We start from the raw sequence: 25,746 nt of genomic DNA, 5'->3' as shown, positions 1-25,746 counted from the left end.
AAAATGTTGTGCATGCATATTGTATTTGCTTTGCCTTAAATAGCATTACAGAAATAACTATTCCATACTGTCCTTTTGTGATTTCTTTATATGTTTAGGAAAGCGAATCTGGGAAAATCAGAAGAATGTGAAAACTGTGAACACAGAAATGCCTTGTAGTTCTAATGCCCCTAAGAGAAGACAGGTATGCACTGTTAATTGATGGGATTTCCCCTGCGCCCGCCTGTCGGCTCTCCCCCCCCCCCCCCCCCACTCCTCGCTACCCCCCTCCTTATCTTGGCTCCGGTGTTCTGACGTCACATTGCCATGGCAACACAGTGTCACGTGACGTCATTTGACGCCATGCGTCTCCGGAAGTCGTCTGAACCAAGGTAAGAAGTTGACAGAGGCCTTCGCCGCTCCACCGGCATTTAATTTAAATGCCTTCGGGAAACGCATGGGGCCTCTGTAAATCCTGCGTGCCCCTCCACCCCCCGGCAGAGAATATAGCCCCCCTCCCCCCATGTTTGCGCACACCCTGGGATACAATATGTGCACGTTTGAAGCAATGTAAGCATTTTCTTTGGTTTGACTTTGTAACCAGAATAATATGGTTAGCCATACATTTGATGCCTCCATCTTGAGTGCCATCTCAGGCCTGGTGAGTGTATTTGACTGTAAATTCTTGATAATGACTCCAGTGAGCATGTTACTTTGATAAGAATTAATCAAGTCAATAATCAAACTCTATACTGGGCTTATTACAGACTTTTTTTTGTCTCTTAATTTAAATGTAATTTTAAGATGGTTGTATGTAAAGGAAGCGGAGAATGAGAGTTTCAAAGCTGGAACACGTGCTACAGATAGTTTGCATTGATTTTTTTTTTGGGATGAAACCAGTGCTACAGAGGGAGAAGTAATTGTAAAAGACAGTGGATTGGGACAGTCTTTATATAATAAACATGAATAAAACACGAGGGTGTGTATAACTAAACGGTTACACGCATTGCCTGTGATAGATTTTACTTCCCTCTCAGAGTTCATATAGTATTTTAGACATAGTGCATGTGGGAAGTTCTATCGCACACATCTATACTGTCATGGAGTAATAATGGCAAATATTTTTAAATAAATGTGAAACGTATTTTATTATTATTTTTCCGTTTAAAGGGACAACTTAGTGTTGGCTAACGATAGTCGAGTCGGAGCACAAAGTAATGTTACCAATTGGTGCACGTTCCACATGTTTAGTGAGCTTTGGACTACATCCACATGGCACTAGTGCACAGAGGGATGAAGCTACGTACAGAAACCAGAAACTTTTCTAATCCATACTGTAATCGTTCAACTCCTTTGTGATGCTTTACTTCTCACTAACTTGGTTGCTAAATACCCTGCCTGCACCCCTTGGCATATGATGGGAAAAAATATATAATATTAAAAATATGTTAAAATTACGCGTAGCCAAAGTCGCTAAAACAAGACCCCATTATAATATTTTAAGACCAGCTGCAGTTACTCTGCAGCACCTATCTCTAAACAGGCTCCTAATTCTAGAAATCGCGATGGCACAGTGCTAAAATTGTGTGTCTGTGTGTCTGTGTTTTAGGCACACAAAAAAAGATTTTACAACATTTTTGAGTTTACATTTATGAAATTGTCGGATGTTTGAATTTTCAACTCTATAAGCAAAGTAGGGTGGGTAGCCATGTTGGTCCTTTTGCCAATGTAGTAACAACGGAGGGAGAGGGAGTAGGTGGTATGATACCTTAAGGGGGTTATTTATCAGTTATCATTATGGGTGCGTTAACTCAGCAGTGTGCAAACTGGGTGGCGTGCCTCCCAGGGGGGCAGGAGATTTGTCTAGGGGGGCGCGGGTGGTTTCAGAGGTCCCGACCTCCTCTCCAAGGCATTTAAATTAAATGCCGGGGATTGCGTGAGGCCTCTCCAACAGTAACACTTACTGGGATTCACATGCGTCTCCATGGGGTCATGTGACGTCACGTCACCGGCGTCAAATGACGCCATGGGTCACGTGACGTAACCCGACCCCGGAGCGTCATTTGACGCAGCTGGTGGGACCGAGGGGGCCCGGCAGGGGGGCGCAGCTTCAAAGTTTGCGCTCCCCTGCGTTAACTCATACTGGAGCTCAATGAATCTATGGGATAAGAGCTTTCCATCGATGTATAACAGGGCCTGGTAGCACAAAGGTTGTAAGAGAGGTAGAACAGGATAGCTACGTGAATTTTAAATATAGGGATTTCTAGCATTTGATTCAGTTCTTTGAACAATCTGATTTAATCTTACTTTTTTACCCCTGACCTGACACCTGCTGTACAGACCAAAGTTTCTGAATGTCTCTCTGCTATATCATCCTGGATATCCCTCCACCGACTTAAACTTAACATGGCAAAAACTGAGTTCATATTTCATCCCAAACCTGGCCGTACTACCTCATTCCACATTACTGTTGGAAGTACGATCATACACCCAGTAGCCCAAGCACGCTGCCTAGGTGTCACACTCGACTCCTCTCTCACATTCTCCTCTCACGTTCAAAAAGTAGCTAAAACCTGTAGTTGTTTTCTCCGCAATATTACAAAGATACGCCCTTTCCTCTGTTGGTTGACTGCTAAAACTCTGACACAGGCCCTCATTCTCTCCCGTCTCGATTACTGTAACCTCCTGCTGTCCAGCCTTCCTGCCTCTCACCTGTCTCCCCTACAATCTATCCTAAGCGCTGCTGACAGAATCGCTCTACTCTTTCCGAGATCTGTCTCAGCGCCTCCCCTGCTGAAATCCCTCTCCTGGCTTCCTATCAAATCCCGGTCAGTTTTCCTCACTTTTAAAGCTTTACACTTTTCTGCCCCCTCCTTACATCTCAACCCTAAATTCTCGCTATGCACCGCCTTAAACCTTTCTCACTGACTGCCCCACACCTCTGGAATGCCCTTCCCCTCAATATCCGACTAGCACACTCTCTATCCACCTTTAAGACCCATGTTAAAACACAATAACAAACAAAGACGCACAGACTGAATAATCACACCAAATAAGTGTTGAAGCAAGTTTTTTTTTCTCATCTCCATCTTTTGAGGATACACGTGGTTTGCGGATATTGGCCTACATTGATCACTGCTATTGCTTTATCAACCGCCATAACCTTTGTGAGTGCTTTATTTCACTTTTTAGCACTGCACACACTATTTTTATTTTATCTGTTTACATTCACCTTTATTTTTGTGACCACCTTACGACACACTTGCTTAATGAAGCATATAAGTAGCACTGTGGCTGATGCTTTACAACTCCTACATAAACCTTGGACCCTTGCAGACGCACTTACCAGAACACCCTCCTACTGTCTCTGTACGTTCTCTGGACTCCTTTTCCTAAATGTTACTTTTATGTCTGAAGCACTTCCCATTATGGGGTGTGTTATTTATATGATTGGCACGTGTATTACTACTGTGAAGCGCTATATAAATAAAGACATACATTAAAAAAATATATAGAACAAACAGCGCATCAAAAAACAAATGTCATTAGTTCGTTGTACAACAGTGTAAGGGAGCTGCTCACCCAATAAAGTGGCCTATGCACTAAGCACCGATTTAAAAAAAAAAAAATCGCCAGGGTTTTTAAATCACCATTTTTGACAGCGTGTCTATCACGGTATGCAGAAAGCCCCGATTACCAGTGATAGCAACATTTGCAAAAATGGTGAGTAGCCGGCGGTGTGAAGATCGCCCTTCTGAAAAGGGTTCACCCGGCAATTTCTTTCTGCTGCAGAGAGAGAGAGAGAGAGAGAGAGAGAGAGACGACTCTCCCTGCGCAAATCTCGCCCGAAAATATTAATATTTAATTTACATTTTATTAATAGTGTATTGTAGCAAGGGGTCTCTGGAGCAGAACCGCGTTGGTTTCAGGTCCGGGGACCCCCTGCTTCCCAAGATACAGGCCCTGTTATGGGGTGCCGGTATTTGTTATGCATTTGATTCCCACGGTCACGTGATGCAGGACATTTAAATGCATAGGAGATACCGGCACCCCATAACGGGGTCTGTATCTCGGGAAGCAGGGGCTCCCCGGACCTCAAATCAACGCGGTTCTGCTCCAGAGACCCCCTGCTACAATACACTAGTAATAAAACCCAAATTAAAAATTTAAGACATTCGTTACCGTAGCGGCTATTTGCTATGGTAATGAAGCTTTTTTAATGTAATTTTTATTACTAGTGTGTGGGAACAGGTGGTCTCCCGAGCTGAACCCCTTTGATTTCAGGCTCAGCGACCGCCTGCTTTCTGAGTTAGAGGCCCTGGAATGGGGCATCGAGTACCAGTATCGCCGCCATTTTTAAATCGTCCGTGTCACGTGACCAGGGTATTTAAATAATGAAGAGATTCCGGCACCCCATATCTGGGCCTGTAACTTGGGAAGCAGGTGCTCCCCAAGGCTGAAATCAATGATGCTATGAAGGATCATTTACCTACCGTAGCACTATCACCAGGGCTAGTACTTGGATAGATTAACCATGTGATGGCATGTATTTTGGGGTATTTAACCCGTTAGTGTTTATAATATTAAACCAATATGCCATTCAGTTCATGCTGCTACCTTATGCTACCAGGTGGTCTACCCCAAGGGCTGCAATATAGTGCGTGCACATGCGCGGCCGTGCATGCGTCAATTATAATTGGCTGTGTTAGCCAGACATTTGTATACTTGTACACTCACGGCCGTGAGCGGTGGCGCGGCAGACCAGAGACAATACAAGAAAATTGAATTTTCGCACTCCTGCCACGCCTCGAGCCAATCACAGTGCCCCCTAGCCGTGCGTGTCCCCGCTTTCGCTATAGCAAGTAAACGCACACGCCATGCAGCGAGGATTATATAACAAGCCTAACAGGCATAGCTTGATAGGAACTGTATAACAATAAGTTAATTCATTGTGGCTTGTTGTCACATACAGCTGGTAAGGTTCATACAAAACTACTATTTGTAACAACATAGCTATACAATGTATTCACCTACTAAGGGAACTGTTTTATCAAGCTGACCTAATAATATGGTGCATTTTGAGCATTACAGAAGTCATATATTAACACTTGAATGTTCCTATGCTAGCACATGATTAGCACAGTCAACTAGGGTTTCATTATCAGCAGACTTCAGAATTCGTTTGTTGTCATCAGTCTGACACAAGAGAACATTCATACCTCACTCTTATTATATTAATAGTTTTTATATATACCCTCACTTTACTGGTATGCCATTGGGATTTACTTACATAATCTCCCCACATGTGGTTCTGCATAGACTTTCTCAGCAGAGATTAGTTCTGATTTGCAGTTTACATAGCCACTAGGTAGGTCTTCCACTCCCCCATATACCAACCAAGGAGGAGTTGATCATACCAGTTCCTGATCCTTATTTGTGGTGTGTGTTATAGTTAGTTTGTCCAACATAATTTTATATTATTGATACAGTACTATTAAAGTTTGATTCTATATACTTCACCATTTCATATACTAGGAGTGCTACAATAGGGGCTTCTTTTTTCCTTACAAATCTACGTACGTACCAGCACTCACTGTCTAATGGCTAAATGATGAAAACAGTTGTAATGCAGAAAATACATTTAATAATAAAACAAACCAGAAATAAATCAAATGTGTTTGCAGAAACCAGTGTCACAAATGGGCATGTCACAAAGTGAGGGGTGAGGGGGGGGCGAGGAAAAGGGGAAAAAACAAACATGAAACACAAGAAATATACACAAAAACGGAGAACGGAAAGTATGCTAGGGGGGGCGACGTTTCGAGGGACTACCTCTTCATCTGGCCCATTCCCCCTGGTCCAAAAGGTCCTCCACACGAGCACGAGGAGCAGAGCCACAGAGGGTTTGATTACTGTTTTCATTTGCTATTCCCATTAACTTTTCATTGACTGTTGTGGACACCTGGTGCTTTTTTGCAAGATGCTTTTTTGCAAGCTGCTTTTTTGCAAACTGCTGTTTTTGTAAGCTGTGTTCAGCCTTTACTGTACTATTGACAACAGTGTCTTGTGGTACTTGAACTACTGGCATTGACTATAGTTGATTCTTGCTGCCCTGCTATTAGCTGTATTTAGCCTACACTGCATGATTGCTATCTATTTTCAGGGGTGTCTGATTTGACCAGTTATAGGGGAAGGAAGGCTTAGGGAAGTACCTCTGGGACCTTTTGGACCAGGGGGAATGGGCCAGATGAAGAGGTAGTCCCTCGAAACGTCGCCCCCCCCTAGCATACTTTCCGTTCTCCTTTTTTTGTGTATATTCCTTGTGTTTCATGTTTTTTCCCCTTTTCCTTCCCCCCCCTCCCCCCCCCCTCACTTTGTGACATGTCCATTTGTGACACTGGTTTCTGCAAACACATTTGATTTATCATTAGACAGTGAGTGCTGGTACTTACGTAGATTTGTTAGTACTATACAGGGGAATAAGGGTCCCCTTTTGTTTCGTGCACCCTGCAATTGCATAAATTTAACACTATCAGTGTGCTGTCTATCGTCCCCTTTTACCCTTCTTTTTTCCTTGTTCTCTTACAAGGTTTAGTACATATCTTATATTAGCCCCAGCACCCAGTTTTCTCAGTGACTGTCGCCGTAGTGGAAATCCATACCTGTTCCCTTCCCCGTCCCATATTTTTGCAATTATTAAGGAACAACACCAGCTTTATTGGGGACAGAGGGGGTGAGTGAAGCAGGTACTTGGCCCTTCATTAACCCCCTCTGCCCCCAATAAACATTACAATATGTACTACACACTAATACACAACCCACCCCCTTTGCCCCAACATAAAACCATAATTTAGTTTTTTATACACTAGATTGATATCAGGTTCCCACGAGTGTCTGGGGGCCTCGGGTGGTCCCTGCGGGTGTCTGGGGACCCAAGTGTGGTCCCCGCATGTCCTCGGGTGGTCCCCGTGGGTCCCCTCTGGCCTGCGGTACCAATCCTGTATCAAAAAATAAAATTTGGCATACATTGCAATAAATAGACCTCCCCCACCACCCCCCAACACACACAGTACAATAATGGGCAAAATAACTATTATCCAGATCTGGATAATAGCTCATTTGCCCATTATTAAATCAAACATTAGCCAGGCAGCATAAATAAAGTAAATAAACCTTTCTACTTACCCCTGCCATTATGAAGGGCATCCTCGTCGGCATACTGCAGGGCCATGTCCTCCGTTGCCAGAAATAATACATGAAATAAAACAATATAATGGCCTCAACCCCTTAATCACCTTAGCGGTTATTAACCGCTATAGTAATTAAGGGCTTAATCCACATGTATTTTTGTATGTATTCTTGCTAGCAACAGAGGACATGGCCCTGCAGTATGCTGACGAGGACGCCCTTCGTGATGGCAGGAGTAAGTAGAAAGGTTTATTTATGCTGGCTGGGTAATGTTTGATTTACAAAAGGTTAGTAGAGAACTGCTCACCTATTACATCCTTTCTAACATAATGTTTGATTTAATAATTACTGTATGTTTTGGGGGGTGTATTTATTGCTATGTATCCCCAAATTTGTTTTGGGATACAGGATTGGTACCGCAGGCCAGCGGGGACCACCCGAGGGCCCCTAGACACCCATGGAGACCATGCGAGGACCCACGGGGGCCACCTGAGGACCCTCGTACACCCGCGGGGACCACCAGGAGACCTGCGGGGACCACCCAGGGACCCCTGGCGGCCTCTGGTATCAATCCTGTGTATCAAAAAACAAATTATGGTTTTATGTGGGGGCACAGGGGGTTGGTGGGTTGTGTATTGGTGTTTAGTACATATTGTCATGTTTATTGGGGCAAAGTGGGTGAATGAAGGGCCAAGTACCTGCTTCACTCACCCCCTCTGCCCCCAATAAAGCTGCTGTTGTTCCTTAACCCCTTCATTGCCTTGGCGGTTAGCCACTAAGGTGATGAAGTTGACTGTAAATGCATTCTTATTGCATCGGATAGTGCTGATATTTATGGCTATCAGCTCCAGAGAATCTCGGCATCAATCCGATGCAGGTAAAATGCATTATTTTTTCTAAGTCCCGTCTCGCCGCTTATCGGCAGCTTCTCACCACCTTCTTGCCAACTTTTCCTGGTGAGACGATTTGGAGAGGAAATCTCAATTCTAGAGCCGCGATTAGCCTCGATAAGCTAATCGGGGCTACTACAATAGCACGAGTTTGAAAAGCTGCCGATAAGTGGCTTATCCCCGCACATTTTGGATTTTTTTTTTTTTTTTTTCATCTGCATTTTTTTGGGCGAAAATATCTCTTATCGGGGCTTACTGAATAGCAGTAGGCTTTTTTGGCGATAAGGTGGCGATAAGTGACTTATCGAAGCTTAGTGCATAGGCCCCAAAGTGCTAAATCTGTCCCTTAAATTACTGCCACAAGTCATCAACCCCACAGGTGCCAAGAAGATAAGTACAGGAACAGAATGACCGTGGCGCAGATTTGGAGACATTAGAAAAGGAAAAACAAACATAGGGTAGTATGTCTTGAATATTTGAATCAGTTGTTCAGTGTAGGTATTGCACTCACATTTTGGTAATTCAATCACGCATTTCATTGGAACGAAGGATCGCTTTGAGACTGCTGGTAGTTGGGAACTCTGATCGCCTGCAGGTATCCCCGACTTTGAAGCTTTGGGAATGTCGTCGTCTCTGCTATTTAACGCACTCAGTATCCCTACATGAGAATGAAGGTATAGATAGAGAAAACATATATAGTGTAATTCTGATTTATTTAAAAAAAAAACTTCTTAAAACACATATCACACTCACAAATTGTTTGTTTGATCTGCACTGTTTGAGAGATTTTGCTCAGATTTTTCCTCTGTGACTGAGACAGGGGTGAGAGAACAGCTCTCTGAGGAAAATCTCTCAAACTGCGCAGATCAAACAAACAATTTGGGAGTGTGATAGTGACTTGTTTTTTAATAAATCAGAATTACACTATGTGTCTTCTCTATCTATACCTTCATATACCAATTCATCGATCGGCTACTGAGTGCCTTAAATAGCAGAGACAACGTCATTCCCAAAGATTCCAAGTCGGGCATACCTGCAGGCGATCGGAGTACCCAACTACCAGCAGTCTCAATGAGATCCTTCGTTCCAATGAAATGCGTGATTGAATTACCAAAATGTGAGTGGAATACCTACCTGAACAACTGATTCAAATATTCAAGACATACTACCCTATGTTTGTTTCTCTTTTCTATTGTCTCCAAATCTGCGCTACAGTCATTCTGTTCACATACATATATACCTACATACTTATGAACAATGCACTGTATGTGTTGATATTCATATACTGTATGACAAACATCATAACCATCTTGACTCTCTATACCGAGTGCTTGTAAAGGGATGAGGTATGTTATGTTAAACCTATAAGGGCTGGGTCCCGCTGCGTCCGGCAGCGCGCGCGACCGCGTGAGCGCTACTCGCCATTTCCTTGTAGCCTCCCGAGCCGGTCCCAGTCTCTCCTCACTGCACAGCTGACTACTTGCTGTGACGCGTCAGCCAGTAGGGGTTACACGAGGGAGCCAATCACAGACTGTCTCCGATCAACCAATAGCAAGCCAGCTAGTGATAGCCAATGGGAGGACATCATTTTAAAACCAGGAAGAGGGAAAACTTCAAACTTGCAAACAGCAGGTACAACACGCAGTTACAACACACACACACACACACCACCCTCTCCCCCTTGGGCTGCCGCAGGGCTGTGAGCTCTATTGTTGTGCCCCCTGTCATGGCCGCGCCCCCCCGACCCGTTTGGCCACGCCCCCTCCCACTCGCAAAAATGCTCCCTACGGACCGCAAATAGCTTCAAGTGCCTCTCCACGCGCCGCCTGTCTGCAGTGCGGGCGCGTGGTCTGAGGCAGCGGGGCCTTAGCCTAAGGATAGCTGGTAAATGGAAACAGAGAGGAGACTAATCATGGACAGACATGAGTTTTCCATGATACATGTTTTAAGTTGAAAGTAATTCTAGACAAGTATTGTACTGCAGTATGTAAGTTTACTTTGTCAATAAAGTTAGAGAAATAGAGTGCATATTTTATTATGAACTATGATATTTTACGGTGACAAACTTTGCAGAATCCATTACACATTCTTCTGTGCTATGTCATTGTGTTATCATTGTTTTATGTATGATGATGAAGTAATGTAAATATATTTCGGGCTCACAGTAAAATGAAGCTCTTTGTTTATATAATTGCAGGTTAAGACCCTCATGTAGCTGCAGAAAGGTCAGAATGTTGCCAAGAATTCTGTAAATGTCAGTGAAGAGGTTGCCTCCTTTTTCTAGAATATGTCTTGTTTATTGAAAGCATAAGAATGGGTGAAGGAGGGGTTTTTGAGTGATCCCCTGCAGGCCTATATATATACCATATTGGTGGAAGAAGGTGCATAGGAACAGTGTGGAATCCTCATTTGAAAGGAGTAAGTGGGTGTGGTTTGAAGAAGTTCTTGAAAAAATTTTTTTTTTGCACCCGCATCTTTGTTGGTTCATGTTCATCTTCCAGTGTTTAAAGAGCAATACCCGTTTGCTATTACAAGGTCTGGTGTCCTAAAAACGATGTTAATTTGAACTATAGAACTGTAATGTTTCTATATTTTTCTATATAATTTCGATACTGGTTAAATAATAGTTTGTTTTTGCTTCAATGGCTCTCTTGGTAAAAAATCAGTAAGTATAGATGCACTAAGCACCTGTAATTCATTACAAAGACACACATTCTGATGCATGTTAGGTATATTCATTTTCTTGCGTTGTTTAGGTCGACTGAACATATTAATATATGGTCATTAGTAAGTAATCAATAGCATATATAATTTATTTTAACTGTATAAGTTCACATAATTACACTCTTACGTTGAAAGGCTACTTGGGTTGTACTAGATTTTACTGGACAATAATATTATGATGTATCCTTCCTTTTTAATATTTTTGAGCGAGTATTATCATTAGTTGTGTTTTTTTGTTTTTGTTGGAAGAAAATAAAAACAGGCGGCATGTTAAAGCCCCAGGCTCTCCAAAATATAATCCAATTACGTCATTCAGTTTGAAACATCTCTTCCTTATAGGGGCAGTCCCTTGTAGGACCAATAATAGGTTAATAATCAGAAGAGTGTAAGTATTTTTAAGTAATTGTTTTAAACCCTTAGTGATTCCATGGTAAATATGTAACCTCTTTGTGATGACTATCTTTTGGTTAATGATGGAATAATTACTAGGCAAACCGAACAAAACAGTAAAACATAAGTATGGGATGATCAAGAAATAAAAACCCATTTATTTTTCATACAGTATATAGTAAATACATACAATTTTTCTCCTACATCCTCAAGGCAAAATCTAATCTGTTGGGAATGCTCCTCCCTTAGCTGATTGTACGGCAGCCAATTACTGACCAGTTCCACCTCCATCAGGATTTTCTGAAGCAGAGTCTAGGACCTAGTGTGCTCCCGGTATATTTCGTTTTTATGAAGGCTGCCTTCGGGAAGCTTCTACAGGGCTTAGGCAGCTCGATGCCCTCCACTTCCCTGGAGACTGTAGGGGGAGCAAAAGATCTATTACCAGCACCTCTCCTGATGCCAAGGAAGGAGATAGCTATGGTTTATCAAAGGACACGGGATTGTGCTGACCCTGTTCTGTTGCCTTTCGGGGAACTTCTGCTTTAGCGATGGAACGGATTGCGTTCTATGAACTGGATGTGGGTCCTACTGGCGTGTGGAGATGCCGGGTGGAGGATTTTGCATTTGTATGACGGCATTACGCTAGAGGTGTTGCCTCTGAATTTTGCCGAGTATAGCAAGCAGGCAACCAACCCTTTGCAGAAAGGACTGCAGCACAACAGACTTGCAGACCTTGTAGCAAGCAGCCATCACACGGTTGTGAATGTCACCAATGAAAGTGGATAGACCACTTCCATTGTGATTGTGTTTACTAATGAAAGGGGTAATTCCTTATGTCTTTATAGTTATGAAACGCTTTGGAGTGATTTTCACAATATTACCTAATCCTTCCTTTTTTTTTTTTTTTTTTTTTTTTGGTAAAGATTTTTTGGGACTACATGCAAACTGTTATATATACTGATTAATTATTGATCCAAATTTAATTTTTTTCGTTTGTGTCGCTAAATTCAAAAATTAATAGCTAAATTAAAAAATAAAACAAACATGAAGAAAATAAAATTCTAATTTTTATATAATCACAAAAAATAGGTAACACTGAAGTAGAATACCAATAAATAAATAAATTTCTATAGATATTAAATTAAATATATTCCCTATGTATCAATCCTGTGTGCAGCTTCTCTTAGCATTTTTCTTCCCAAAAAATGTGTCCTTGTAATAATTTCTCTCCAAAAGCGCAATATATATGGAAAAAACCAAGAGGTTGGGGGGGGGGGGAAAGAAAATAGAAATATATAGAGTAGTATTTCGGGCTTTAAATTGGTTTATCAAATCCATTTTTAGCGCACTCACATGTTTTATACTTTACAACTTTAAGAGCTGATTGAAATCTGGTGCAGGCTATTTTTATGAAGCATAGTATTACAATCTCTCCAATATGGATCACAGTCTTGAGCAGGTAATCTCCGAAGATTAAATATTAAAATAATTACTTTCAACTTGGTCCGCTAGATTCACAAAATGACTTCTTATTAAAGATAACTGATCATTTTTTCCAATCTATTTAATCTATGTAACCGCATGAAAATGGCATTGTGTGTTTCAGAATGATCGATTTTTAAGTATGTATGAACTCTGCAGCTACAGTTGTCTATAAACATATTTTCAATATATTTCAATTTGATAATTACCTGTTGGTTATCACCAGGACTTGACAAATTACCCAAAAAGCTACTCGCCGAACCAAAAAAGCTACTCGCCCCCTCGCCCTGCCCCCACTTTAAAAACAATGGAATAAATTCCTAATAATAACTAATATTTGTTTTTGGCATAAATGTATTTATTGTATTACATTTATACTTTACTACAATTACTCCTTGTTAGGTTTGCGTGTGTGTGTGTGTGTGTGTGTGTGTGTGTGTGTGTGTGTGTGTGTGTGTGTGTGTGTGTGTGTGTGTGTGTGTGTGTGTGTGTGTGTGTGTGTGTGTGTGTGTGTCGGATGACCTCACTAATCTAGAAATAAAAGCCAGATGTGAATGACTAGTTTCCTGAACCCCTTAACCAGTGTCTGGATGCCCCCGCTTCACAATTTCTAAAGCAGCAATCCCACCTGGGATCTTGCATGATCCGCAGCCCCTCCATGCCCATGTACCCCCATTCCCGCAATGTTATATATATGAGGGGAGGTGTTCCCTACCTGTCTTCTGGGTTAGGGGGATTCTGATTTCACCCGTGTGAAGCTTGAGAGTCAGATCTGGAAGAAAGTAGTATAGGTTATTTTGGTGTAGGTATTGGGCAGTTAAGATATACATACGGTAAATAAGATATCCAGGTGTCAGGGTTTGGCTGTCACGCTCCTCCCTTCCCGGCCTCTCATTTCTCTCCATCCAGAGAGAGCAGCGAATCTGCGGCCGATGCTGTGCCCGGTGTGATTTCTCCCCACCCCCTGGTGTTTCTACAGATGAGCATTCTTTCTTATTTGAATGCAATTCATACTTTTACTAATTAATTTTGCAAATAAATTTTAAATTATTTTAATTTTTGAGTATATCGGTGAAAATAATCTACAAGTTTTAAGTGTACCTACAAGTTCATATTCTTTGTGCCATAGAATATTCAGTGCACTTTCCTTTGTTGCTTTGAAGTAAATATAGCGTTCTAGAATCTTTAATGCATGCACATTTTAAGTGAAACTGTTTTGTCACAGAAATTGTATTTGTGCTGTTTTTAATTAAAAATCATAATACAATCGGTGACAAAACGCAAAGAAGTTTCACTTAAAACGGGTGTGTGCCACGCACGCACGTACTAACTATTTGCACGTCTATATTAATACGAACTGTGAATTCCTCGTGTGTGGGTGACTGATTGACTGCATGGGTGGGTGACTATTCATTGGGAGGGGGCCCACTTGTGCAGCAGAGTTCGTGTGGTCCAGGCGGGTGATCTTGATCTTCTGGGGACCTGCACATGCGCCCGGTGCCGGGCAAACCTTCGCACTCCGAGCTTCTCATCCTGCGGTGCTGCGGAGGGCCGTGGGTGGTTGTTAGACCTCCCCCTTTGGATCTGTAGAGTGGCAGCGGGATGATGCTTCCCCTTCCACCGCATCTCGTGGAGTGAGGCAGACAGAGCTCCGGAATGCGTGCCATGCCAGGGAGTGCCTGTGCAGCGCGCACCCAACTGAATAGGACTTCACGTTCGCCCTTAGCTGCCGCCACGTGATGTTATGACGTCCCATAGCGTCCCGTTTGCATGGCAACCCCGCGTCATTTGATGCCGCGTGGCCATTTTTAAATGTAGTTGGAGGAGAATGCAGTCTGAGAAGAAGGAAAATGCCGCTGCAGCACCCCGCTGAAACATCTCGCCGAAGCACCTTGCCAGGGGCTAAAATGCACTCGCCCCAGGCGGCCGGATGAGTGCTTTTATCGAGGCTTGGTTATCACTATAAACACACATTCCCAGCTAGCTCAAACTCCCATACCCACCACATGATGAATATATATTTATGTCAACCAGAGAGCTACTGAGCGTGGCAATTGTATATAACAAGAGACAGGGGGTGCCCAATGCTACATCCCATTGACAAAACATATATGATGAAAAGTATAAAGTAAAATACTTCAATAATAATAAATACTTGGTTATTTAGTTAACCCTTTGGCGAAAGCGTCATAAGCCTGCATACCAATGCCAAGGTATAACCAAATTAATGCAGGTCCTACACTACACTACACTGTGAACCCTTCCTTTTACCTCTGTAAGAGGGGAAGAACCATTATAGGTCTTGTTCCTGCAGCAAATGAAATGACCTCCCAAGTTAAAAAGGTGAAGGAGGAGGAGTGAGCTCTGGGGGGAGGTGCCACCAGCCTCCAAATTGACTGCTACCAGTCAGACATTGATAAACACACATTCCCAGCAAGCTCAAACTCCCACACCCACCACATGATGAATATATATTTATGTCAACCAGAGAGCTACTGAGCGTGGCAATTGTATATAACAAGAGGCAGGGGGTGCCCAATGCTACATCCCATTGACAAAACATATGATGAAAAGTATAAAGTAAAATACCAACGCCAAGGTATAACCAAATTAATGCAGGTCCTGTTGTGTAGGACCTGCATTAATTTGGTTATACCTTGGCGTTGGTATGCAGGCTTATGACGCTTTGGCCAAAGGGTTAACTAAATAACCAAGTGTGACAGGGTAAATAAAAGCCACCAGTTATATGCCAGGAAAACCTATGTCTAGTCTGCAGTGCAGCACTGACTAGGTTAACTTCAGCTGGGAACCTCAGGACAATTAGTTGGATCCCAGCTGCCTAATCAAGGTGTGTTAAAACCCAGGCTGTAGACACAAGGAGCTGCTGGTGATGAGAGAGGAGTAAGAAGTAAAGAGATTCCTGAAAACAAGGTCTGAGTAGCAAAGTAGTTGTATTTTGAACTGTCTGTCCCCTGCATAGAAAAAGGGTAGCTGCCTTATATATAAACTGTCTGCTAAAGAGAAACTGTTTTGTTTGGTTTGCTGAAGAAAAAGCCATTTTCGTTTTTGCTGATGGAAAGCAATTTTTGTTTTGTGTGCTGTATATCTTTTAAGGCTAAATAAAACAGCCTTGTCAAGAAACCCACGTGTGTACAGTAGTTGCATGTACCCTGCAACATATGGTGTCAAGAATTGGGAAGGTTTTTTTCAAAAGGCTCCTGCAGTTAAAGGGCCACACACACACACACACAAGAATGGAAGAAATGTTGAAAGAGCTTCTGTGTGAGCAAACCAGACAGCAGGGACAGTTAATGCAGGAGCAGGCCCGGCTGCAAGCGGAGAGAGATGAAAGACTACAAGCAGCACAGGATGAGTGGATTGCCAAGCTGCTGACCCAATTCCAAGGGTCTGCCAGTGCAGAACTAGCAAGCAGACCCCCAATATTCTCCTGAGGAAAATGGCTCCGAACGAGGATCCAGAGGCTTTTTTACTGACTTTTGAAAGAGTTGCCGAAGCTCAGGGCTGGACTACAGATCGCTGGGCAACTGCTTTGGCCCCGCTCCTCATAGGAGAAGCCCAGGCCTCATATCAGGGTCTCCCAGCAGATCAGGCAATGGACTACCGACAAGTAAAAGCCGCCATACTGGATCGCTTAGGTCTGACCCCCAGAGACCTACCGGCAGCAGCTCCGGAACATGAAGTACACCGCTAAGATGAGACCCCGGGTCCTCGCTCAGCGATTATTGGACTTATGTACGCGCTGGATACAACCCGAGGAGTGCACTAAGGAGGCAATTCTTGAGCAGGTGGTTTTGGAACAATTTCTACAAATAATACCCCCTTCCGCACGCTCGTGGGTAAAACGCCACGCTGCTGAAACCCTAGCTTTGGCGGTCTGACTCGTGGAGAACTTTCTTGGGGCTGAGCAGCAGGTGAGTGTCCTGGACCCGACTCCACCGGCACTTGCGGACGCCCAAAGAGGGAGGTCGGATCAATGGGGAACCTACGGCCCGTCACGGAACCGCCAAGTCCAACAGAAGGAGCAGTCGTTCCAGCAAGGACGGAGTCCAAATGCTGGTCCCCGCAGAGACCCTCATCTCCTTCCGGATGTCGGCTCGTCGCAAAGTGAGAGGAACTTCCGAGGACGTCGCCCACAGGACCCACCAGATGCCTGGTCTCCAGTAACCGGTCCAGCGGAGCGCTATCCACAGCCCCCTCCTGCGAGGGAACCCTCTCCATGTTCCGCCTGCGGAGAACAAGGCCACCGGTATGTGGACTGTCCACTGATGAATTGTTCATTCAGCAGAACCGTCGCCTCGGCTTTTACTGAGGAAAATTACAAGCCCTGGCTACTTCCAGCGCTGATTGGGGGAAAAACCGTCCAGGCCCTTGTAGATTTGGGCTCTGGGAAAACTCTGGTCCTCCAGGAACTGTTACCGCCCAACGTGTGTTCTTTTGACTCCCCATGGAGCATAGAATGTTTACACGGCGATGTAAAACGCTATCCGACAGCCAAAATCCGGCTACAGGTAAACGGTCAGGAGGCTTACCTCGAAGTAGGAGTCGCTCCTTGGCTCCCTGCCCCCGTTGTGCTCGGTCGGGACTGGCCTTTCTTTTCGGACCTAATGGCCCCAGTCTTTCACGAGGAGCCTCTTTCTAGGGCTCAGGAGAACCCTGGCAAACTGTTCCCCTTCTCGGCAGACCTTTTTCCCAGTAGACACCAGGTTCAAAAGACTCGGAAGCAAAGACGCTTGCACAAACAGGACTGGTTGCAGAAATCTGGGTCTCAAGGTGACCATTCTAGTAGTCAGAGGTCACAAGTGATGGCTGGGGATGGCCAAAGGGAGGGGGATATGGGCCCTGGAGATTTACCAGACCTGTACCTCCCTGACTTTCGCCAGAAGCAAAGGGAAGACCCAGTCCTTGCTAGACAGTATGACAAGGTGGTGAAAATTGATGAACAGGTTTTAGATGCACAGGGGGTGATAGTATTCCCCCATTTTGAGCTATCAAAGGATATCCTAGATAGGGTGAATAGGCAGACACAAACAGGGGAGGTCGCCAGACAGATATTGGTTCCCAAGGCGTTTGTTAAATCTGTGTTCACTCTAGCCCATACTGTCCCTTGGGGTGGTCACCTGGGCAGGGATAAAACATTGGACCGTATTTCATCCCGATTCTATTGGCCAGGGATGCATAGTGATATTGCTAAGCTATGTGCAGCATGTCCGGAGTGCCCGCTAACTAGTCCAAAAGGACAAAAACCAGCCCCTTTGGTTCCTCTACCCTTGGTGTCAGTTCCCTTTGAGAGGATTGGGGTAGACTTGGTAAGACCTCTAGAACCTTCTGCGAAAGGACACAGGTTTATCCTTGTAATAGTGGAATATGCAACAATGTATCCTGAGGCGTTCCCCCTGAGAACAGCAACGGCGAAGCAAGTAGCCAACAAGTTGTTGGAACTGTTCTCACGGGTTGGACTTCCCCAGGTTATGTTGACAGACCAAGGTACAAATTTCATGGCTAAACTGATGTAGGATGTCTTAAAGTTACTAGAGGTCAAGTCTGTTCGGACATCGGTTTACCATCCACATGCTGACGGATTGGTGGAAACATTTAACCAAACTCTAAAAGGGATGCTGAGGAAATTTGTAGATTCAGAGAAGAGAGCCTGGAATGATCTTCTCCCTTTTCTGCTGTTTGCAGTGCGGGAAGTTCCCCAGGCCTCCACGGGATTCTCTCCATTTGAATTGCTCTATGGCCGCCAACCCCGGGGTATCCTAGACCTCCTAAAGGAGTCCTGGGAGGAACAGCAGTCCCCTTCTAAGAATACCCTGCAATATGTACTAGACCTTCGGAAGCGCCTAGATGTGGTCGGCCATTTCGCCAGGGAGAATCTTACGAGATCGCTCAACCAGGGTCCAGGAAGGGTAAACAAATTTACCATGTGAACTTGCTGAAACCCTGGAAGATGCAGCGGTCTCTATTCATCCACCCGGTGGAGGAGGAAACGGATTTGGGTCTTCAGCCTCCACGGGAGAACATTGTGAGTGACGATAAAATCCCAATGGGTAAACAGTTATCCTCTGAACAAAAAGGGGACTTGTTAGCAATAATTACACAATTCCAGGATGTTTTTTCTGACTTACCAGGACAAACTAACTTAATTTCCCATGCAATCGAGACAGCACCTGGGGTAAAAGTACGTTCCCGTCCTTATAGGTTGCCTGAAAGTCGTAGGGCTCTGGTAGAGAAGGAGGTACAAGAAATGTTACACTTAGGAGTGATTGAGGAATCATGCAGTGAGTGATGTAGTCCACTAATTATGGTCCCTAAACCCGATGGGAAGGTAAGATTTTGTGTGGACCTCCGAAAGGTCAATGCGGTTGTGTGGACCTCCGAAAGGTCAAAGTTTGACGCATATCCGATGCCAAGGGTGGACGAATTAATTGACGCCCTTGGTAACGCGGAATATATATCCACGTTCGACTTGAAAAAAGGATACTGGCAAACACCCTTAGAGGAAAAGTCCAAATGCAAAACAGCCTTTGCCACTCCCATGGGTTTATACCAGTTTGTGACAATGCCATTTGGACTGCATGGAGCCCCAGCCACATTTCAGAGACTCATGGATAAGGTACTGAGATCCCATAGGACTTATGCCGAGCCTACCTAGATGACATTGTCATTTATAGTAAACACTGGCGGGCCCATCTAAATAGGCTGAAAGCGGTCCTCAAATCTCTAAGAGAGGCAGGGCTCACAGCCAACCCTAAGAAATGTGCCTTGGGTAAAGCGGAAACCAAATATTTAGGGTATGCAGTGGGAGGTGGAAAAGTAAGGCCACTAGCCGACAAGGTAGCCGCCCTGAAAGAAGTTCCGACCCCCCAAACAAAAACGCAGGTACGCTCTCTACTGGGTTTAGCAGGGTACTACCGGCGGTTCATCCCCAACTATTCGGAAGTGGCAGCCCCTTTAACGGACCTCACAAAAAAGTGTGCCCCTACACAAGTGGTGTGGTCAAGGGATTGTCAGAGAGCCTTTGAGGACATAAAAAGGTGTCTATCAGAGGGTCCCATCCTTAGAAGCCCAGACTTCAACAGCCCTTTTATAGTGCAAACAGATGCATCAGAGATAGGGCTAAGGGCAGTGTTGTCACAACAGTTTGAGGGAGTTGAACATCCTATCCTTTTCCTGAGTAGGAAATTGTTCACAAGGGAAAAATACTACTCTGTGATTGAGAAAGAGTGCCTCGCAGTAAAGTGGGCAATCGAGGCTTTGAGGCATTACCTGGCAGGAGTCCATTTTACTTTGGTGACGGATCATGCTCCACTGAAGTGGTTAAATAGCATGAAGGATTCCAATGCTAGATTGACTAGGTGGTATATGGCCCTCCAACCCTACTCATTTGAGATTCAGCATAGGCCGGGAAAAGAGAACGCAAATGCTGACTTCTTTTCTAGAGAAGGGGTGGATGGTCGGGCTTCAGCCGTGAGTAGCCCCAGCCACACACTAACAGGGGAGGAATGTGACAGGGTAAATAAAAGACACCAGTTATATGCCTGGAAAACCTATGTCTAGTCTGCAGTGCAGCACTGACTAGGTTAACTTCAGCTGGGAACCTCAGGACAATTAGTTGGATCCCAGCTGCCTAATCAAGGTGTGTTAAAACCCAGGCTGTAGACACATGGAGCTGCAGTTGATGAGAGAGGAGTAAGAAGTTAAGAGATTCCTGAAAACAAGGTCTGAGTAGCAAAGTAGTTGTATTGTGAACTGCCTGTCCCCTGCATAGAAAAAGGGTAGCTGCCTTATATATAAACTGTCTGCTAAAGAGAAACTGTTTTGTTCGGTTTGCTGAAGAAAAAGCCATTTTCGTGTTTGCTGATGGAAAGCTATTTTTGTTTTGTGTGCTGTATATCTTTTAAGGCTAAATAAAACAGCCTTGTCAAGAAACCCACGTGTGTAGTTGCATGTACCCTGCAACACCAAGTATTTAATATTATTATTATTATTGAAGTATTTTACTTTATACTTTTCATCATATATGTTTTGTCAATGGGATGTAGCATTGGGCACCCCCTGTCTCTTGTTATATACAATTGCCACGCTCAGTAGCTCTCTGGTTGACATAAATATATATTCATCATGTGGTGGGTGTGGGAGTTTGAGCTAGCTGGGAATGTGTGTTTATCAATGTCTGACTGGTAGCAGTCAATTTGGAGGCTGGTGGCACCTCCCCCCAGAGCTCACTCCTCCTCCTTCACCTTTTTAACTTGGGAGGTCATTTCATTTGCTGCAGGAACAAGACCTATAATGGTTCTTCCCCTCTTACAGAGGTAAAAGGAAGGGTTCACAGTGTAGTGTAGTGTAGGACCTGCATTCATTTGGGTATACCTTGGCGTTGGTATGCAGGCTTATAACGCTTTGGCCAAAGGGTTAACTAAATAACCAAGTATTTAATATTATTATTATTGAAGTATTTTACTTTATACTTTTCATCATATATGTTTTGTCAATGGGATGTAGCATTGGGCACCCCCTGTCTTTGGTTATCACTATAGTTTGCTTTCTTGACTGTTCTAGTGCTAAGCACTCAGTATTGTAGTAGAGTTGGGCAAAATAGTAATATGATGGTAATATTGCGATAATAATTTTTTTAGAGATTGACGCTTTTTATTATTGGGATATTACAGTCTGCCAACCATGGGTGTCCTTGACGTTTTAGGAACAGTGAAGACACCGCAGCCTCATAGAAGGCATATCTGCGCATGTAAAATGGATCCCAGCACGCATCCCTCACTCTCCAGCCCTGAATCCTCTATACCCATAGGATTAGTTTGCCTCTTTCCTCTTGAAAGGGCAGTTAAATTAAAAAAGGGCAGTCCATTAAAAAATAACTAATCAATGTAATTGGCTTTCTTAGAAAGATTGAATCGCCCTTAACTTAGCTATAAGACAATTCTATTTTGTCAAAAGTATATATTGCTTAATTCAAGCATATCCATTATGTGTTTACTTGTTTACAAAATAATGATGGTGCCATCATTAGTCATACAATGGAAAAAAGCTAAGATAACAACAATTTTTATGATTAAATGTGTTTTAGTCAATATGTAATTTGCTAAACATTGTAAAAACCCTTCAAACTATACCACTAGGGGTAGTCTTTTTTTATTTTTAAATATAATCTTAATATTAAATAAACCTTACTTTGAGCTGATCATTGGTCGTCCAGCGTCTGGGAACCATTTGGTTCCAGAGATATTTGCCAGTTTTGTTTGTGCTGGTTTGGACACAAACGCCAAATATGAAGGTAGACAACAAACATGGCCACCGGTGTAACCAATAGAAAGCCACAATGTGATCTTTGTGACTTGCAGCTTTTCTATTGGTTCCCGAAGTGAGCCCGATTTTTAAAGGCTTCAATCAGTTTCATTTCACCGATTTATCTTGCTGTAGTCCTTAGTTCACTTTTTGACTAGGTTGGACTGCCCCTTTTAATCCCGTCCCTATCCCCATTTTTGATGTTCAGTGATAAGTTCAAGTAGAATGAATTATTTTTTAGAAAAAAATATATATATCTATATTGCCAATAAAGAGTATCACTTGTGAGCACATTCACATCTGCAACCCTGCCTTTCACCATTGTGTTCTGCGCCCCCCCCCTGTCTTCCCTGCTGCGTCTCCCGCGCCCCCTCCCTACCTTAGAGCTGCATCAAATGACGCTGTGGGGTTATGTGACATCACGTGACCAGCAGCGGCATTTGACGCGTGTGATGTCATGTCACATGACCCCGCTGCGTCATATTTTACGCCGCGTAGCCATGGAGTAAAGTGTTGCAGGGGCCTCACGCGATCCCCCGGCATTTAATTTAAGTGCCGTGGGGAAGAGTGGGGGGCCTCTGCAACCGCCTGCGCCCCCAAATTTGCGCACCCCTGACCTAGCATACAGTGCTGCAGTGGAAGCACTATATGCTAGGTGAAAATGGTGAAAGTCAGGGTTGCAGACCTGTCTAAGACATCTATATGGCTCAATGAAGAAGATCGCCTTTGGCAAGTAGATATTACCAGCTGGTGAGAAGCTACAAAAATCTAATGTTAATGGGTGGTCTTGTAACATCAGTGTGTATTCCTAGACCATTAAAGTAATGACATTAAGAAGCTTCTTTCTTATACAGTAAGCAGGATTTAGCCTCCAGAGATTGGTGGGCAGGCATCAGGGAACGGCAGAAGGCCCGACGTTATTAGCCCGCTACACAAAGGTAACATAGTCAAAATATATTTGTAGATTCGATTGGTGAGACCACATGACCAAATGTGCAATATCAGATAAAGATCTGGAAAATGGTTTAACTACACACATGGTCAATGCTGTGAAAAAGTGCCTTGATGACGCAAAAAGCGGGTTGGTCACGTCCCGCCTAAAACCTTTCTCACTGACTGCCCCACACCTCTATAATGCCCTTCCCCTCAATATCAGACTAGCACCCTCTCTATCCACCTTTTAAGACCCACCTTAAAACACACATGCTTAACGACGCATGTGAGTAGCTCCGTGGCTGATACTATATACCTCATGCATAAACGTTGGCCCCTTGCAGACGCACTTACTAGAATGCCCTCCTACTGTCTCTACGTTCTTCCTATCTACCAATTAGATTGTCAGCTCTTTGGAGCAGGGATTCCTTTTCCAAAATGTTACTTTTATGTCTGAAGCACTTATTCCCATGATCTGTTATTTGTATTATTTCTTATTTATGTGATTGTTGTGAATTCATATGATTTATGATTTATGTTGCACTGTTGTGAAGTGCTATGTACATTAATGGCGCTATATAACTAAAGACATACATACGTTACTGACAGCACCGCGTAGTCTCACCAGTTCCGGATGGTCTGTCAGGAGGTTGTTGCTCTCGTGTGGTGCTACAGCAGCACATGGAGAAGTGCTGCTTTCGTGTCTTCACATGATTTACAAGTTTAGTAGCGGTGACGCTTCTTAATAGGGACCCTTTAATAATCTACTTTAGAATAGGGTTTATTGAGCACCAGTATAGCTACCAGCTCTAATGGAGTCAATCACAGCTCATAATTATACTTCAATTGCTGTGGTTGTTGCTCTTGTAACTGTTTGTAAGTATCTAACACATTGTATCAGTGTTCATACCAGAACTAATCGCTAAGGTCTGTTACTACTACAGACCCCTTTGATCTTCAGTTACAGATTGCCCTGTGTGAGAACTGGTTTGTAATAACTTGTTCATTATCATTAGGGCAAGTCTGTCTGTCTGGCGAGTAGCGTTTTGCATAATTTGTCGAGCCTTCTATGTATGTATGTGTGTATATATGTAAGTGTATATACATACGTGTGTGTGTGTGTGTGTGTATATGTATGTATGTATGTATACATACACACACACACGTCTTAATATCGTTACCATGAGAAATGTTATTGCCCAACCATATATTGTAGTCTAGTGTGCACTAGCTTTCTCGCTGGCTATACTGTACTTGGAGGTGCTGTAATTTTCCTTATTCACACTTGCATTTTTTTTAATACTAGGTTTATTTGTTTTGTGCTTTTTGCAGCATTGGACCTGGGAAGAAGATGCACTGTTGAAAAAAGGAGTACAAAAATATGGCCTGGGAAATTGGAGCAAAATCCTGGTTCATTATGATTTCAATAATCGGACAGGTGTCATGTTAAAAGATCGATGGCGAACTATGAAGAGACTAAATATTGTTGATACGGACTGTTAATTGAGGAGACTAATTGTAACCAAGATGTTTTAGACTGTATAAAGAACAATGAATGAATAACAAAGCTGCACACCAATTAATAAGAATAATATACTTGCAACAACCGGTGCTCCTGGTTCAGGGAAATCTGCCTGAGAATCCTGTATACGTAAAAAAATGATGAGCCAGGGCACAAACGGAATTCCAAAAAATAATTTTAATGTATCATAACAGCACCAAAGTATGACGTTTCGTCCTTCTTTGAGGACTTTTTCAAGTGACTGGCATGCAAAGAATTGAAAAAAGTCTAGTATAAGTAGCCAATAAACATGTGAATAAATTTAACATAATCACCCCCCAATTATCCCACGTTGACATCCAGCTGGCTCATTAAGCCTCCACATTGTGTATATGTCCATTCACAATCCGGTCGCGCTGACGTCACCATGGTGGTCCTTCATCTGTTGTTGCTCCTGATTGGTCCTGACATCTCATGAGAATGGCTGACGTCATCAGAGATAGCTTAAGGTCTTCTGCCTGCTATCCTCCACGTTGCTCCTCCTTTATGCAGCTCCTCTGTGGTCCCGCAGAGGAGCTGCATAAAAAAGGAGCAACATGGAGGATAGCAGTGCGACCGGATGATGCGCAGCGAAGAGTGGGCAGAAGACCTTGAGCTATCTCTGATGACGTCAGCCATTCTCACGAGATGTCAGGAGCAACATCAGATGAAGGACCACCATGATGACATCAGCGCGACCGGATTGCGAATGGACAATGAGCCAGCTGGATGTCAACGTGGGATAATTGGGGGGTGATTAAGTTTATTCACATGTTTATTGGCTACTTACTTATACTAGACTTTTTTCAATTCTTTGCATGCCAATAAAAATTGAAAAAGTCCTCATAGAAGGCCGAAACGTCGTACTTTGGTGCTGTTATGATACATTAAAGTTATTTTTTGGAATTCCGTTAGTGCCCTGGATCATCATTTTTTAGACTGTATAAAAGCATTATTTTTTTTCTCAACAGATAGATCTCTGTAGTATTTTAAATTCTAAACATTACGAGAACCTCAAATTTTTTTTTTGCCAATATTATGAGCCAATTACGAACAAGTATGTTTTTTCAATGTGCAGTAGGTGTTATTGAAAAATGTATTGGAATGTTAAGTATTTGTTTTCCCCTACAGACTAGAAAAAATATGTATATATTTTGTTATGTATTTTTATTTAGTATTTCTTAGCAGTAAAATTATTTGTACCCTTGTGCATTACAATTTACCAAGTTGTGTTGGGTTTGAAATAAAATGAACCAAAACACAAATGTGTGATTTCTCACTTTGTTTAGCAGTTGTTAA

The 25,746-nt window shown here is 43.2% G+C and overlaps 1 protein-coding gene across 6 annotated transcripts in view; it reads left to right on the top strand.

Annotated features, from left to right (window-relative positions):
- Nucleotides 1–25,274, top strand: part of TERF1 (telomeric repeat binding factor 1) — a 65,786-nt gene extending 40,512 nt beyond the window's left edge. For 2 of the 6 annotated variants that reach the window (XM_075583476.1, XM_075583475.1), the window contains exons 10-11: nt 99–184; nt 24,240–25,274. In XM_075583476.1, coding sequence (XP_075439591.1) covers nt 99–184; nt 24,240–24,410 — 257 coding nt within the window. In that variant the 3' untranslated portion in view covers nt 24,411–25,274. Of the gene's footprint in view, nt 1–98; nt 185–10,254; nt 10,283–22,828; nt 22,913–24,239 lie in introns of all 6 variants that reach the window. The other 4 variants (XM_075583473.1, XM_075583474.1, XR_012797338.1 and 1 more) reach the window with 3 other exon arrangements.
- Nucleotides 25,275–25,746: the final 472 nt, after the last annotated feature.

This window comes from Ascaphus truei, chromosome 2, assembly GCF_040206685.1.
Source record: "Ascaphus truei isolate aAscTru1 chromosome 2, aAscTru1.hap1, whole genome shotgun sequence".
Classification (NCBI taxonomy): Eukaryota; Metazoa; Chordata; class Amphibia; order Anura; family Ascaphidae; genus Ascaphus; species Ascaphus truei.
This window is presented reverse-complemented; position numbering and strand designations above follow the sequence as displayed.